The sequence below is a fragment of the Pholcus phalangioides genome, unplaced genomic scaffold, assembly GCF_987345545.1.
Source record: "Pholcus phalangioides strain wild (caught in Gottingen) unplaced genomic scaffold, Ppha-v1.0 ptg000018l_1, whole genome shotgun sequence".
Lineage (NCBI taxonomy): Eukaryota > Metazoa > Arthropoda > Arachnida > Araneae > Pholcidae > Pholcus > Pholcus phalangioides.
Window position 1 is genome coordinate 19,179,455 of NW_028301611.1, and position 18,147 is coordinate 19,197,601.

Sequence of the window (18,147 nt, forward strand, 5' to 3'; positions counted from 1 at the left end):
TTTATAACTTGTGGCAATAGGAGAAAATCACAGATGGAAATAAAGTTTATTTCAACTCACCTAATCACTGGTCGAAATAACCGCCAGATAAATCTTATAAAATTTGTAGGGTGGACTAGATACAGAGCTTTCAAATTCTTTTTGTACCTGAATAAGAAGAGTTGTAACAATTCAGTTATCGAATGACAGTGAATAAAAATGTAGAAATTGATACAATAATCTCAGATACAATAAGTATTGAAAAATGTGTACAAACTTTCTCCCAAAAGCCTTATATGCTTCCCATAACCAACTCAGAGGTAATTTGTTCTTGCTGTTGAGACCATAATGGAAATATACAATGGTGTAGTCTGCCTCAACAAACTGATCCAAGGTCTGCATCAAATACCTAAGAAAAATATCAAGCACAACACTTTACACAGAATTATATGCAATATATTTAGGTGTGGCCAACAATTGGCTAGCAAGGTGATTTCGTGTCACCCTCGAAAAGGTAAAAGTACTGTGTATTAAAATTAAAATGATAATTATTTGAGCTAACGGTTCCAACAGCAGACTTCCTGATTAACAAACTACTTACATTAATTATTTCTATTGATGAAAATAATTTACCATGGGCCTCACCATCAAGGTATGCCGATTTAAATCAGTTCAATTTAAAAAAATCAATGATTTAAATCACAAAATTTTAATTTCATTTTTCATTTAAATAACATCAATGATACTAAGTAAAAGTAACCTGGTATGGTATGCATGTTATTGATATGTGGTAAAGTTCATGATTAAAACAGGTATAGAAGATCTTTGGTAAACTTGAACATAGCCCCTAGATACGGTGCAGAAAAAAAGCTTTTCTATTTCTAAATTTTGTGCATGGAAAATATTGCAGAAAAATATAGAGAGCTGAACTTAGCTCTTAGCTAAACTGAACTAAGTATTTTTAATGCATTGCAATGGGACACTAGGGTTCCCCTGACAGGAAAACAGAATTATTATTTTTTTGTATATAAAACCTTGACATACCTCAGTAGCCTTCCATGATTATATGACTTGTTAGAAGGTAACTTGCATGCTGATATGACAATAACTTTACGACCGAATGAGTCATCGCCTAGAGAAAAACATAATACTCATTGGAAATTGACTAAATTAATTTTTTGTCCTTCTCTTCAAAAAATAAATAATAATTTTCAATCTAACAAGACAAAAAATGTTCTGGCAAATCACTAGATAATAATATTGCAAAAGCTATTCCTGTGATTTGGCTACCATAATAAATAGATTTTCTTGGCATTTTACTCTCTCAAGTTATAAGCGTCTTCAGGATTTGACCCACCACTCAAGCTAGTGAAATTTCATGGAAAAATTTATTGATCTCGCCAGTCCAATACCTTTTGCAAGGTTACAATATAATGTGAATGGATTTTATATACATATCTTATATCTCCTATCACCTAATAATTTTTTTTTTAAAAAGTTCAACAAGAATGAACAACAGAACTTTGGGGCTACCAAAAAAAAGAGCTCCGGTGGAATAAAAATACCACCATATAATAGTTGGGGGTGTGAATAGTTCATTCCTCGGCAATGAAATCTGAAGCAAGAAAAGGGGGTTGCTTGTCATGCTTTTGCAGAAAAACATGTCTATTCTTCAGTAAAAATGACTATTCTTCTATGACATTTACACAGCATATCTTTGATTTTTTTTTGTGAATTAATTTTTAAAGTATTAATTTCTATTCCAACCTCACAAAATAACCTCCAGATAAGATGCAGCTTTATATTATCAGCACTAGAAATTTGTACTTTTTGCTTATACAAATGTCACAACAGGCAAAATGCCTACCGAGAAAGAAGATGCCCATAAAAAATATTTTGGATGCCCAGTATAACAAAAACACAGCAACCCAAAATACGATGAATTATTATGAAAAAAACCTACGAATTATAAGAATGTGGTGGTCGAGTGGTCGCTGTGGTGGTCGAGTGGTTATAGTGCCGGACTCGTGATGCGAGGATCCGGGTTCGAACCCCACAGTGGTGGTCGGCTGAAGTTGGTTTTCTGTGGTTCCCAACTTCAAGACGAAAATGCGAGCCGATCTCCCCGTTAAAAAAGTCTCGCCACAGAGAGCAACAGTCCTACAACGGTAAATCATTCAACCATAACACTTCACTCATAGTTAGAAAAACTGGGGGCAGATGACAGCACTACACATAACAAGCATTAACCGAAACAAACTTTACGTCAGGTTGCACTACACGTACACGCACATTCCCGCATGTACCGATTCGTTGGGGGTTCGTTGGGGGGTTCCGCGGTGGGGGGGTGCATGTGTGGTGTAGCAGTAGTAGGTAGGGACTCCAAAAAATGGCTCGGGGATCCATGATGTTCTTAAGTCAGCCACCTCGTTGGGCAATTTGCCTGTTGTGGCGTTGTATTTGTATTGTATTGTATTTGTATAATACACTGCCGATGGACAGCTAATCTATTTATCCTATTGTGAAAATATTTCTTTTTAAGCGTGTCAATTGTGTTAGAATTTACTATATCCGGGAGTAAGCTATTCCATTTAATAACAACCCTATTAGAGGAAAAATTCCCTGCGGAACCATAACCTAAAATTGTCCCGTACCAATCAATACTGGTGTCCGCTTGTAAAAGCAGTTGATTGACAGTGTATTAATAATTCATGATCCATCCTCTATATAAGAAGTCCCTCCCCGATACCTCTACTCTTCTAATGCATTTTCAAAAAATTAAGTATTGCCCCATAGCTCAAGTCTCATGTGCCAACAAGAGAACACGTGGCTCTTCTCTGGACCTTCTCAACTAAATCTATGTCACTCTTTAGGTATGGCTCCAAAACCCAACTGCATACTCCAATCACTAATTTGTTTTCCACTAATAGGGTTAATAAATGGAATAGCTTATCCCCAGCGGTAGTAAATTCTAACGAAACTGATACTTTTAAAAAAGAAATATGATAGACATACTAGTGGAATAAATTTTGAGAAGCTATATATTACATAGGACAAAAAATATTTTTTATGGGCAGTATCACACATTATTAATTATTAGTTTCTTCTTGCATGATATATGCTTTTATATTGGGTTACTGTATTTTGGTTAAATTTGATATCCATATTTTTATAAAGGGCATCTTTTTTTCAGCCACTTTGCTGGGCATTTTGCCTGTTGTGGCCTTTGTGTTTGTACTTGTATTTCGCATCAATCAGAATAGAACAAAATAGACATTGCATACTACCAGGCCTGTAGTCAGAAATTTCGTTCGGAGGAGGGACCACTTTCATTTCAGGGTGGGGGTAGACACCAAAGTGGTAGAACAATAGATTTGGCCAACTTTTTCCCTTTTTGCAGCCAGTTTCTCACATTTTGGGAGTGGGGGGGGGGGGGAATCAGACCCCCAGGTCCCCCTCTCACTACGGCCTGGGAAACTATAATTTAGTAGACAACTACCGCCATCTATACAACTAATTTGATAATAAAATAATAAAAATAGAAGAGAGATGGGAAAAACTGTAGACGCAACAGAGAAATGAGATTGCCCGTATGCCATACAAGCAAATCATTAAAAGCCCAAAACAGGCTTCATACTGTGTACAGGTAAAGCAGGTAAGGCATTAATACGTATTAAGATTGAAATCACAAGTTTCAAACAGAGAAAAAGAAAGGAAATTATGTTCTACAAACGGAAAGTTATCTCTTAGAGGTAAAAATAATAATAATTTACGCACAAATATGATGCATACCAGCAATTTCAATGATTCCATATTTCTCTATATCAGCAAAGTCTTCTTCGGTTTCGTCTTCGAGGTCATCATCAGCATCGCCATCGATGTCTCCCTGAAACCCATCAGTTCCGAGAACCTCTTCAAAGTTCTCATCCATGAGGCTGTCCGACATGGGAGATTCTAGTAAATCGCTGTCTGGATTTATTCTGTGCTTATTGTCTAAATCCAGGTCACCTAACATTAAACCAGGTCAACACAAACATTACATGAAACAGTATATGAAACAATTGTAAAAAATATGATGCTGCCTGAATTCAATATCTGTTGAAGCTATAGAATTGTTTATTTTTTTATTAGCTTTAATACACATACTATAGGCCCTAACAATGGTGCAACAAAATCTGTGAAGGGGGAACGGGTTAATATATCTCAGCATTAGAGTTGAAAAATAAAAGTCACTCGTCCCACGGAAAATGAGAACCTACTGGTCCGCAGACATCATGAGTGGTCCGCTAAACAAAAAAAATCGCTTCTGACTAATAATTAAATTTTCCTCAATATATTGCCATTTAGAAGAGTGATATACCGCCAAGGGGTGCGAAAAGCCATAAAAAACAATTAGAACTGTAGTCAAACCTTATGTAGCCACCACTGTTGATTCTGTAGCTTTATTGATAAACTGTGGAGGTTTAAAGAGGCATTCCTTTTTAAATTATACTTTCAAAAAACCTTTTGCAAAAGATATTTGCTACTAAGAAATTATGGTATAGTGAGCAGTTTTTTTTTTTTGCTAAGATTCAAACAACAACATTGATTACGAAATAATTAAAACAAAATACCTTCACATAAATGCACATGATTTTTTTAGCATCTTCAGCAATAAATAAGACATTTCCAGGTGTCAAACTGACTGGCAATGTTTTTTGCTACTGGTTCCGTGGACCACCACAATTTTTTCTCGGTGGTCTGATTGTTTAATCACTGGTCTCGGACCAGCGGGCCACCAATGATTTCAAACGCTGTATTTGAAGTGTGTCAGGGGTGTTTTCTTAATTGCTGGTTTGAGTGAGAGTCTCAGTATTTAGCCACTTGACATGGGGAGTGGTTCCCCCCCCCCCTCAGATCATCAAAAATATTAAATTTCTAGCTCTTTGAAATGTGGATCTTGATCCTTGGTTGGTGTATCTTATTGTCCACTCTCTAAGGGAAATTTTGTTGGAATGTGGTAGCCTTTCGTAATGTCAAGCCAAAGAGTTCTACATGTTCTATATTTATATAGCTATACAGATAACCCTCACTTTATGTATTTTTGCTGTAACATAATTTTGAAAAGTTAATGCAAGAAATAATAACCAACAAAATTTGACAGACAGTATGACTTTAATTTTCCTTAAATGTGTTAGCATCTTAAAAATTGTGCATAGTTAAAATGACAATATCTTTTCATTTAAGGATAAAGATGAGATAAATGTGAATGAAACAACTGAAGTTATTAGAGTTCACTAATGAACATTCTTTGGGAACACACTGATCATGCCATCAGAATTTTAGTTGAGGAAATTATCAAAATGAAACTAGTATTATTTGTGATGGGTATTACTGTATTATTTGTGATTGGTATTACTGTATTATTTGTGATGGGATATTTGGTATTCTCTGCTGTGCAACATCAATTTAAACATGAGACGAAGAATGCTGCTTTTTAAGTTGAATCTCAACAATTTCATTGAAAATTGATCAGCCTATGATCCCAAGCACTTCAGGGGAGAAAGATCCACACTCACCAGAACCAGTCCATCAATTGAGAATAGTGAGAAGTAACAATTATTAATTAAATTCATTCATAAAAAGTAAATTTGTGTGAGATTTATTCTCAAGTTTAAATAATTAAATTCACTCACAAAAATGTATTTTGCTGCTGGAGTTTTTTTTATCCTTCTGTAGAAACTCCTGTTACTCCTATCTTAACCAAGTTAAATTAAACTCATTTTACGAGAGAGTTTGTCTTGCATGATAATTTTGCTGAACCAATTAATTGTGCAAAGCAAGGGATGCCTGTATTCACAACAGATATAATTCTGTGGAATGCAGAAACGCGTGGAATATCTTCATTTATATATTTTTTTACTTTTCCCGTCATTTCCCTATTTGGAGAATCTTGACTTACTTCACAAAGGTGAAATATTAAAAAAACATTTTTTTGCCTCTGAATCAGCTGTTAATTAGACGAAAGTGTTGGAGATAAACATGAATAAAAGCCATTTCTGTGCCAATCAGGTTGCCCGTAAACAAGTTATCAATAAAGCACATGTTGTTTCTTAATGAAAACTAACAACTTGAATGATAATACAGGAGTGCAATGGATATAGAGCAGTGTTTTCTAAATAGCATTTACCAAAATATCCTCTTGGTCAAACACAGAGGGAACCAAAAACCCAGACTCTATGCCCCAGCTACTTATATTTTCATTATAATTCATGCTTTTATTCTAAAACACATTAACAGAAAACCTTTTAAAAACCCCTAATATAGGAGATCTAAACAGAAGGACTAGTTTTTGGAATAATATAACAGAAGTGAGAGTATAGAAAATTCCTGCCCGTTTCATTTGTTATGATAAGAGTTGATGAAGTTAGTGATTGTTGAGTTCTTAAGCAGGGTTGGACAAATCGCAAAACAAATCTAGGTGCCAGAAAAATTTTTTACATGAAGTATAATCCCAAATAATGTTTCTTTTGACTTTTTCAGGGCATAGTGACCCTCTTTCATGTTGGCAGATATGCTGCCATAAATTCCAAACATTTTGTGCTGCTCTCAGCCTGCCATTTAGTAACAATACAAATGAAATTTTAGGTGCCAATACCATTTTTTTTAGTCAGTATGGCAACATGGTGCCTGGGATTCATCCAGCCCTGTTCTTGATCACTATCACAGTATTGATCACTATCATTGACTAAGCTCATATTCTTATTGTAAGTTAAAAAATTTTTTTTTTTAATATTTCTTTGTTCAGAATTAGTTTTCAAATTAGCAGTAAACATTACAACAGCTTGCTATCTTAACATTAAATAATATATGAACTATTCCGAGGATTATAATAAAAGATTGCAAAATCTTAGTAAAAGGTAGAAAAGCACCCACAACTAGGATGAAAGCAAATGATGGAGAAAGATAATTATAAACCTTGCATTTCAATTTTTTTTTTGCAGTATTATAATCTTTTCTCTACTGCTCAAGTTGATAAATACTGCAATCAAAATTTAAATTCATGACTTAATAAGAAATGTGACGTTGTTTAATAAATATTTATGCACAAAAGGGCAACTGCGAATGAAAAGATGAAGAGCAAAGTGGTGTTTTTTTTTATTTTTTGTAAAGAGAAAAGAACTAAAAACATGGTAATGAATTAAAAACATGCTTAAACAGTTAAAGTTCGAAATACACATCACTTACACAAAAAACTCCTGAAAGTGATATACATTTTCAATAATATTAATAGCAATATGAAAAAAAGTGGAAAATGTATTCACATCAAAATTGTATTTCTAATGATTGATAATTACATAACACCCATAATGTAACATGTCTATTTTTTTCCCCAATTTCTGCCATTTTTACCTGGTTTTTTTTTCACTTTTTCCCACTGTCACAGAAAAAACCCAATTCTGCACATAAAAAGTTCAGGTGGCAATACTAATTTTTTAGTCTCTGTGGCAACCTAGTGCTTGGGATTTGTCAAGCAATGGTCTAATATGTGAAAGTATTTAGTTTTGTAAAGCATACAGAAAAACATTTTGATCACTTGATCATTTTTGACGCACCACAGTCATTTTCTGCACATGAGGGGTAATTGAAAAAAATTCTGTGTCATTGTTTCATGACAAGAAATGATAAAATGCATGATTTTGATAACAGAGAATCTTCAATATATTACCTAATGTTGGTCTTTGTGCTGCTTGAAATGGTGATCCTACAACACATAAATCTGAATGAACATTATTTCACAGAGACATGAAACAACAAACAATAAATATCTTTCATGAAGAAACTACAGAATGGTTTAGTCATCATGCCACAATGTACAGTCAAATACAGTCAAATCTCGGTATAACGTAACCCATGGGGACCTAATAAAAATGACTGCATAATCGAGTGGCTTAATAATGAGAAATACTGATTCAACTAATTATGCTGGCAGCGACCAATGAAAAATGACGCTATAAGCCAGATGACATTAAAAGTGATGACACTATGTAGACGTCTTACTGTAATAGTAATCGTTATGCCCCACTCAGGTAAACCTTCACAGAGAAATGTTTGTTCACATCTCTTGGCTTTTAGCCTGTCCGACAAAAAATTTCAGCTTACAAATTTATTGAGGAACAATTTGTAACTTTCAGGATATTAGGCTGACATGATTGAAAATTTTTATTATATTTCACTTTGGCTAACAATTTCAATAAGTAAGCTTCAGCTATGGTTGATGAGCGAGAATCATGATATATTCTCTGAAGCATGACTTGAGTGTTCACCTTTTTGCAAAGATGATCTTTCAAGATTTTTAGCAAGTCGTTGTACATCTTTAATGAAGGGAGATCCGATGAAGTGAGACTGGAAAGCAGATGATAACACTTGGATCCAAGACAGTTGATTAACACCCTTTTCTTGGCTTCGGCAATGTCTACTATTGCAGGTTGAATCCATGAGTCCTTGAGCTGGAATTAATTCTGAAGTCTTTGTACATATCCACCGAAACTTTTGTTAGCTTCATCATAGCATTCAAATGAGATCAATTGTGACTGGTAAAATGTTTTCACATTGACGCTGGTTGACTGTGCTGGAAGACTTTCGTTTAGCTTAGAGACAAAATTATTTGAAATGGTTACAAGATCGCTTACATTGGCCATTTTCCTTTTTTTTTTCACTAATTGCCAACTCTATTGTTCTTCATGAGAAAACTAATTTTATGATTAAATAATGAGCTAAGCGATAACTTTATTTCGGCCAATATTTACAGACTCATTCCTGGCATGTTATTTGCTCTCATTGCCACCTTCATACAACCTAATAACTCCATGTTTCTGATGTTGCCAGATACCTAAAATCATGTTAACTGCAAAACCACATTTAAAAGTGTGATCTGCTTCTGTATTCGAGCATATTTTGTAAGCCTAGTCTCTTTAAATGCTGCTCAGGATCCATTCTTGTTAATGCTTAATCCATTCTTGTAATTCATACAAAACCTTGCCAACCCTGCATTAAACACATATTTACTGTTCTCAATAAAATGTACTAGCAAAACATAATTACTTAAAAAATATCTTTAAAAAATAAAATTTCTGATACGACTGAAAAATTTAAATCTTCATCGAAATAAAATGCAAAATTAAAATTGATAAAATTTTTGTCTTTTAAACCTACCTCTCCCCCTAACAACACTTTAAAAATTAATCATCTCCATATACATCATAAAAGATAACTATTTCTTTTCAAAACCAAAATGAAGATGCATATAGTTACCAGTTTCGACAGCATGAACTAGTTCAGTGTCATCAAACTCCAAGGCAGGTTCAAAATCGCAACTGTGATCTCCTGGAACACTTTCACTGGTTGAAGACTTAGTAGACTCCCCTGCCCATGAAAGAAACAACGAACATGGTCATGAGATATCACTCAGTTCTTCCCTTACAATTCACCATATCTTTAAGCCATTGATTGCCCTTATCACCAAATGCAAACAAATGATAAAGATGTTGACAAAGAGAAAACAAAACCATTTTTCCCCTTTCCTACTCCCTTTCTATTGTAAATAGGGGAAAAGGCTGGACTTCCTACCACCAATTGAACAAATAAAACCACTAATCTGGCTGTGTCTATTGATATGTCATAAAAGACATTCAATGATTTTCACAATTTCGCCCCAAATGACTGTGGGTTTGCTCGTTTATTTTGCTTTTTTTCATACTTACAAATTAAATCATGGGTGAGGGGAAGGGCAGAATGAGTTATTATAGAACTAACTCTGAATGAAAATTCAAAATTAATGAGCGTAATATTTTCGAAATTGGCAAAGATTCTAGAATTAAATCAGTTGAAGATCAGGCACCTTGTTTACAACAAAAAAATTAATATTTCTTTTAGTAACCTCTGTTTGGAAACTGGCAGGACGGAGATAATTTTCGAGAGCGTAAGAAAGAAAAATATGCCAAAAAATGACAAAAATGTTGATTGATAAAACTAAAATACTGTACTATATTTTCCAACATACTAATAAAATTATTGGTTGCATTAAATATTTTCAATTACCCTATATGCAAATACACTAAGATACGTAAAAAAATTTTTTTCTTCCATTCAATTTTTATTCACATCTTATTTAAAATAATCTGTAAACTTAGATTGAGGCATCGATACTAGCAAGCAGGACCCCAACTAGATACTTGGTCAGCCGGGGCAAGCACATATTTCGGCACCCTCATGTAATGTTGAAGATGAGGTTAAAAAGTGAAATTTGCACTCCCCTCTCGTCCAGTGCTTGGGGCACCAGACTAGCTTGTTTCCCCCTAGTTACAGCCCTGCTAGCAAAAGCTGTTTATAATTTTGATTGGCTACTGGCATTTGTGTCTTAGATATTAATTATCTGTTATATCAGGGGTTCTCAAACTTTTTCCACCCGAGGCACCCCTTTCCCTCCTATGCAATGCTTATCCGTGAGCTCTGCTGGCTCCTCAGAGCTATTTAACAAAGAATATTTTTGAAAAACCTTTGTCAGGGTTACCGCTCAGCGGTGCCCCTGTCAAAGATTGGAGGCGTATCAGGGCACCACAGTGCACAGTTTGAGAATCTTTGTGTTACATCATTTCAGATTTTATTTTTTATTGCCTTCGTCTGAGGCGAAAATGTTTTGTTGTTTATAATAAAACTCCTCGGATACACTCATAATTTGGGAATGCTTCAATGTCTCTCTGAGATGGGAAGAGGGGTGTGTCTGGTCTTCAAAGGTCAAAGCAAGAGTTGCAAATATTTTGAGCCCTATCTTCTCAGTTTGCTCCAGTAAATGGTCATTTGTTGGGAACTGTCCATTTCCACAAAACCAGAAAATGAAATTCAAGTGTTTTTAGCGATGTTCTGAAATTTAATCTTCAGCATTAAATCGTTGAAATTTGAGTGACCACTAAATCTGATCCTTCATTACTGAAATGACTAGTTTTAAACCTGCAGCTTTCTTGAAACAATTTAATATTGTCTGTTGGCTGACGTTTTGCCATGCTGAATAAGCCATACACCACCCCCCCCCCCCCTCAATCATAGAATCTGCCCATAATCAACAAGATCGGTCAACACAATCGGTTATAACACCAATAATCCTTTCTTATCAGTCTCTATTTCTATTTCAATCAAATTTTTTATTAAACAATTTCTATGTTTCCTTTTTTACTATCTTAGGCGCTTGGCCTTTGTGATATAGAGTTTTTGGAAAATTACTTCGAGACAAAGAGGTGAAAAAGCATTGATTCAGTACAATTAAATGGAAGGATTTTTTCATTTTTCCAAAAATAGAGTTTTCGAGAAAAAGGGACTTGACTATATGTACAGTCGTTGCTCGATTTTGCAAACCTACAATTTACGAGAACACTCCCTTTTGGTCCCTAACAGTAGCAGCACACCATAAAGCAGAGGTCTTCAACCTTTTCCTAATCGCAAGCACTGCCTGTACCCATAATAAAGAGCACCCTTACAGCATGCTTGACATACAAATGCATAAAATTAAAACGGTTTAAATCCTTGAATGGAATTTGCACAAGGTGTTTAATTGGAACGTTGATCAAGTCTTTGCGAGCACCAAATTGGGCACCTCTGGGTGCTTTAGAGAGCACCATGGTGCTAGCGAGAAATGTAGGCCTATGTGCTAGCATGGTACTAGCGACGTATTTCACAAATACTGGTTTTTTTTTCTAACCACTTCAGAATTTGCTGTAATCAAAAGTAAACTTCAATTCGGACATTCTACATGTGTCTGAAGAATCAATCACTAAAATACAGGTGTTTTGCAAACACGTGCCAGGAAGGAGGGTTTGATTGTAGGCAGAGATGAACATAAATTGAAGTTGTTTGTTGACAACATAATTCAATCTTTGTGCATCATGATTGGATAAACATTATTCATGGGATATTTCTAAGTCGAGAGTCAATTGAACTGCATTTCAGTCAACTGCTGTTCATCTACTTTCCTCTTTGCAATATCAATAAAATGGAAAAGATTGTGCTTGACAGTGGATGAGAAAAAATATTTTCGGAGAAATTAATGTGTGAACTCTTATAACAAGAAAAGTATGGCATTCAAACAATTGCATTGAGTAGTCTATTCAACGATCAGCAAAACGTTGTTTACACAGCAAGTGGTTTCAGCAGAGTTCCACCATCCTGAAAATGTTTCTGACAAATGAGATTCGAGTGAAATGTTATTCCTACACCAGTTCCATGAAATCTTATATTCACCAAAATGTTATCATAACATTACAGGGTTTAGATCCTGTGTTTGTGAGTTTATTTCATGAGAGATTGTTCTTTTAGATCCCTGGGATGTTTGGCTACCAGAAACCACCCATGTCAACCACTGGCATTCCGGTTTGGGTCAGTTACATTTTAGATAAGTTCGGCAGTTGGGGTCTTCCAGGTGTTGGATGAGAGTAGGACTGGAGGTTGAGCAGTTGATATCCCACCCAAATTATTCTCTCAATTTTATCCAATAGTATTTAGAGATCATGAGGAAATGTCATCCTTGGTCTCGTCGCATTATTAATTTTGTTTATTGTATTGTATGAATAATTGAATTGAATGTTTGTTGTCACTTGTTCTTTGGGTGGTTGGCCGCAGACTTCTCTCTGCCTGGGATTCACTCATTTGTTAACAATATTTTCATTACATAAGACAAAAACACATATAGGCAAACACACAACAGGCAAAATGCCCAACGAGTAGGCTGAGAAAAAAATGCCCATAACAAATATGGATGGCGTCCGCAAGTTATCAAACCCATTTGCTCACCAATAAGGTATTAAGTGAGATGACTCGCTCCGATGAATATATATACATATATATAATTTTTTTTTTCTTATTTCACAATAAGATTCTCATTTCTTTTTCTTTCTGCATCCTGTGTATATAATATGGCAAGTGTAAGATAACAGATGAGATGGCATGGGGGGGGGGGCTCAATTGCTTTTAAAACATACCTCCATCCTAATATGTGTTTACATTCATCTTAACTAAACCCCGAAACTTCTCCAACCCCCAATCCCATCTTGTCTGTAATCACCACAAAATTTGTTAATCGCGACAGTACTCAATTGTCCAGGGAAAATATGTTGTAAAAGTTTGTATGTTTTTTTTTCTTTTTTTTGACACAAAATAAAGTGTTCCAGACTCTGCCGTGAAGCTGGGCTGGAAGAGATCTCGGCAACGGGATAAGTCCAGTGGCAAAGTTCTGGCGTTCATTCATGCATACATTTCTAAAACACAACAAAGCAATTAAAAATGAAATTACAAACAATATATATATAAATGATAAAATATTATACAATGCCCATAAAGAATACTAATGGTTGTCTAATTCTAAGTATGGATAACTTCTCGATTTACACCAACATGTTTATTGTATTTCCTTTTAAACGTGTCAATCGTGTTAGAATTTACTACCTCCGGGAGTAAGCTATTCCATTTATTAAATCCCTGCAATACCATAACCTAGAATTGTACCTTACCAATCGATACTACTACTACTACTACTTAACCATACATGCACATTCCTCTTCGGAATTTCTAACGAATCAGCACATGCCGGAATGTGTGTTCTAAGTGTATGTATGACCCCCTAACGTATCTATGTTGCAGAGTTGTGTCTGTTTTGTGTTCATATGCTGCCATCTGTCTTCCATTTTCTGAAGAAAAGATGGAAAATCGATACTGGTGTCCCCCTTGTAAAAGCAGTGGATTGACCGTGTACTAATAATTCATGGTCCATCTGATCCATCCCATTGAAAATTTTGAACACTTCGATTGTATCCCCCTGCCCAACACCTGTATTTCTTAAATACGAACATATTCCAGAAATCAAGACTGTCTTCATAGTTGAACTCTTGTGTGCCAACAATACCACACATAACTGTTCTCTGCACCATTTCAACCAAGTTTATGTCCCTCTGTAGGTATGGCCTCCAAAATCTTACAGCATTCTCCAGTCCAGGACGAAAAAAGCCTTGGAAAAGTGGAAGAATGACTTTAGCATAACGAAAAAGAGACCTTTTTGAAAATGAAACTGAGCATTTTTTTCGCTTTTCTTTACTACTGCTGAACAATGTTCAGAAAACCCAAGTCACTCATCAATGACAATTTCCAAACCTGTGACCCTAGTTGCATCCAGGATAGTGACACCATTCAACTCGTAAGAAAAGCGTGGGTTGTTCGAAGCAAAATGAGCACCTGTGTAAATGCTAAACATCATGCTCCATTTATTTGCCCATGCTCTAATCCTGTTTAAGTTATTCTGCTTCCAATCACTTTGCTTTCCGACTATCCCCATTAGCTCAAGGTCATCTGCGTTTTTGCTAACAATCCCATCGATACCCTGATAGAGTTTATAGGGAAAAAGTATGGGGTCAAGTACACTTCCTTGAGGAACTCCACTAGTTACGCCTGTCCAATATAGGTCTAATGACTCATTAGGTGAACCTGATCAGTTGCCCTATTTGGTGTTATTTTTCTATAAATCAAGTTCACTTTCATCTAAAATAATTTTGGTGTGAAACCATTTATGTGATGCGTAATTATGTAAATTTTATATATTACAACATAGTTTCCATGTAAAGATGGAATGTTCGGGACAATTGGTCTCACACAAAATATCTTTATTATTAACGGTATAAATATCCCTTCTGGTTATCGATCAACCGCCGTTTTCTTTGATTTGAACTTGTTAGTTCATTTAATGCTTAGTATTTGATACTAATCTTCAGCCATTGGTTGAAAGCTTCGAACTTAATTATGTAGCAAAATTAACAGGTTGAATATTTATGTTTTGTTTCCTTGTTTTGTTTCGAACATATTTTAAAATGACCTGAAAGTAAAATATTTTTTCATTTGAGATGTTCCAGGGACCTGGTTGTGTCAAAAAAATGAATTGTGCTTAATACAGCTTATGTTAAGCCTCGGAACTAACTATAGTTGATCCGGTTGACGTTATTCGACCAGCAAGATGGTTCCGGTACCTGAGCAATTCACTCATTGCTGTTATTCTTGTTGCAGTTATAAAATCATTTTGGTGTAAAAATTTTCATGTGCGTATGTGTGCGTATTCATGTGCGTGTTTATGTGTGCATTAAAGCAGGCACACTTCCTGTGATGAAATCTTTTTGCACAAGTGCATCAACGGAGATATGTCAATGTGTTTATGATAGTTTTCTTTAGAACTTGGACTTACTAGTTTCGATGACTCGTGAGGAAATGCCTGGTTTCATCTGTAAAGTGGGACTTCTTATAATGATCTGGAGAAAGGAGCTGGAATGTGTAATACAGTTGACGGTGCTCATTAGAATCACAAACAATGTTATTCTTTGGATATTGCACGCCAAGAACTAATATCATAACAGGAAAAAATTGGTTAAAGTTATCGGTAAGTTGAATGATAGTATCAATTTTTTTTCTGTACATTCTGCAGCAAAAGTTATCATTTTCAAGCTGCGAGACAACGTAGGAGGCTGGAAGGTATTCTCCTTCACTCCCTTTGTTGACAAAAATTGTCATACTGAATGTTGTAATCAATCCATAGTATTCGCTGTGATTCACATAAGTGTGGAGCTGCTTTGCAATGGCTTTCATATACTGAGGGCAAATGCATGACAAAAAAAAATCCTTTCCTTCAGGATCTACGGAAAGTATCATACATTAAAAAATATTGTAATTCATGATATCAGAGACAGTTCCATTATAACATCTTACAATGGCTCAAATAACAGAAATGCGAAATTTCAACTTAAAGGGAAGGAAAAGATCCCATTTTAAAATAGAACAAAAAATAAATGGAATAATCTTGAAACCAATTATGTGGGAAAAAAAACAGTTGTCCCATCATTTTACCAATACCTGTTCACCCTACGTCCCGCTTGACCAGCAGTATGTATGGTCATTGCCTTTCGTTAATCCTATACCTGTGCACTCTTTTATCAATCCCATACTTGTACACACTTTTGTCAATCCCGTACTTGTACGAGACCATACACGGTACAAGACTTTTTCCAGATATAGTTATCATTCGGTTATTGTTATTAGAAACCCCAAGTCCCAATGTGATCAGATTAAGCCTCATGAACTGTATAAAGTCTACCAAAAACCTGGACTTTTGATGAGAGCTAACCTCTTGTTTTGTCAGGATGTGATCTAGAGATTTACTATTAATAGCTAAATGCTAAATTTACTTTTGCGATTGGAGTGCAAAATCAAAATGTCAATTATTCAGAATTTTTAGCTGTTAATTGTTGAACTTGAGTTTATACTGAATAAATGATCCATGGCGGAAAAAAAATCTTTTTCATTTTGTCAGCTCACATTCTTGGACAGACAAAATTTAACCTGGGCATGCAATAGTACATTGTAGTGATCAAACCATCGTATCACAAGTCACCCGCAACTCGATTATATGCTTTTATTTCAGTGAGTCCCTGCACTATAACTAGTAATTTTTACCGCTGACAAAGGGCCCCGAAACAGCTATGCAGTGTTGAATTTGTTGTATTTTTAACAAACATCGTTGGACGCGACATAAAACCATAGATCATTTTTCAATTGGCCAATCACTTGGGTTAGTGGCATCAGATCTGGGGATGCTCAAGCACCCACAGTATTTTGTAGCATCGGTCTGAGCACCCCCAGAAATCAAATGCTCCCATATAAAGACAAAGTTGAGCACCCACAGGTCTAAAACATTTCCTACACCTCTGATTTGGGTTGGGAACTCCATCTTTAGAATGATAAGAACTATTACTAAAGAATTTCTGAATCGAGGGCAAATGCCTCTTAATTAGGTTAAACGATCTACTGAGGCGGAGAGTGTCAAATTCCAATGAATAATTGCGCATAAATTAAACGTTACGGCTTAACACAATTATGGACTATTAATATATCATTGATGACATTTCACTACCTATTGTTATATAACACATAGCGTAATTCAACAATGCTAATCAGTAATCAGTAGTAATTGCAAGTTAAAAGAAAAAGGGCTTTGATTATTACCGGATGGCCTACGCTCGGCTAGGCGGCCTAAATTGTTGGGTTCCGTCGTTGTGCTGGATTCCAACTGGGACATCGTCTCTGTCTAGGACTCAGTTGAAAATGTAAACAAAATATGCAACTGTGTAGAGATCAGCCATTGTTGTTTATTACTATAACATTGTTGTCGGAGGAGAAGTCAACAAATGTTCGGCGTTGACCGACATCATTGTTGTGCTTCTAATTATTCAATTATTCACCGAGGAAGCACATCCTGCTTCGGATAAATATATTGGAGGAATTATCGTGGATGAACGACAAAATCGGGAGGACGTCAAAGGAGCGTTCGTCGTAGAAGTGCAATCCTCTCATCACAACATTGTCAAAAAAAAAGAGCTCCCACTGGGCGATGATGATTAGATCACTTCCGGTGGAAACAGTGTGATCTCATCATAAACATCACGAAAATACTACTGACTTCGATCACGTCCACAGACTTACCTCTGATTGGGCTATATATGGCCTTTACAGATGACGTCAGTAAACAATGTTGGAGGCAATCACAGTGTCCAACGTGTGAGGTCTGATGACCATACATCCAGGACAGTCCCGGTTTTCCTCGTTTTCTAGTCAGAGTTGACTTAAATTTGTAATTTTCATTGAAAACGCGTTGATGCAGGTGATCTCCAAAAACTCAATAATTAAAATGACATTACTTAGAGTGTGTCTATCCAGTTTTCGTTCAAATCATTGTCTAATTTAATCAGGAAATTGTACGCAGTGCGAAACTACAGATGCTTATTAAGAATACGTTCATAGTTCACCACCTCCAACACCGTCTATAGCAGAAAGCCTCCGCGCGGAGCTCGTGATGTCACCCATTTCACCTATAGTCATTGGATATACGGTATATTATCATTTTATAAATCACTTGTTTTATAAAAACGAGAGAGAACAACGTGAACATTCGGAAGATAATAGCGAACTTACGGGACGAGCGGTAAGCGGTTCAAGCGAAAAAAATGAATAATAGTTCATTACGGTTAAAGCGGGTACGAGCACTATGACCACCCAATGAGTTTTTACCATCATTTCTCGCCCGCCGCGATAAAACGAGAAGCGGTTCAC

At 35.6% G+C, this 18,147-nt stretch overlaps 1 protein-coding gene across 1 annotated transcript in view; it reads right to left on the minus strand.

Moving 5' to 3' along the window:
* Positions 1 to 17,403, minus strand: part of RhoGAP68F (Rho GTPase activating protein at 68F) — a 33,138-nt gene extending 15,735 nt beyond the window's left edge. Inside the window, exons 1-7 of the mRNA XM_089247951.1 lie at positions 17,044 to 17,403; positions 9,274 to 9,384; positions 7,688 to 7,723; positions 3,772 to 3,987; positions 1,024 to 1,111; positions 257 to 388; positions 61 to 147 (exon numbers count right to left, since the gene is read on the minus strand). Coding sequence (XP_089104077.1) covers positions 61 to 147; positions 257 to 388; positions 1,024 to 1,111; positions 3,772 to 3,987; positions 7,688 to 7,723; positions 9,274 to 9,384; positions 17,044 to 17,116 — 743 coding nt within the window. The 5' untranslated portion in view covers positions 17,117 to 17,403. The remainder of the gene's footprint in view (positions 1 to 60; positions 148 to 256; positions 389 to 1,023; positions 1,112 to 3,771; positions 3,988 to 7,687; positions 7,724 to 9,273; positions 9,385 to 17,043) is intronic.
* Between the last annotated feature and the right edge of the window lie 744 nt (positions 17,404 to 18,147).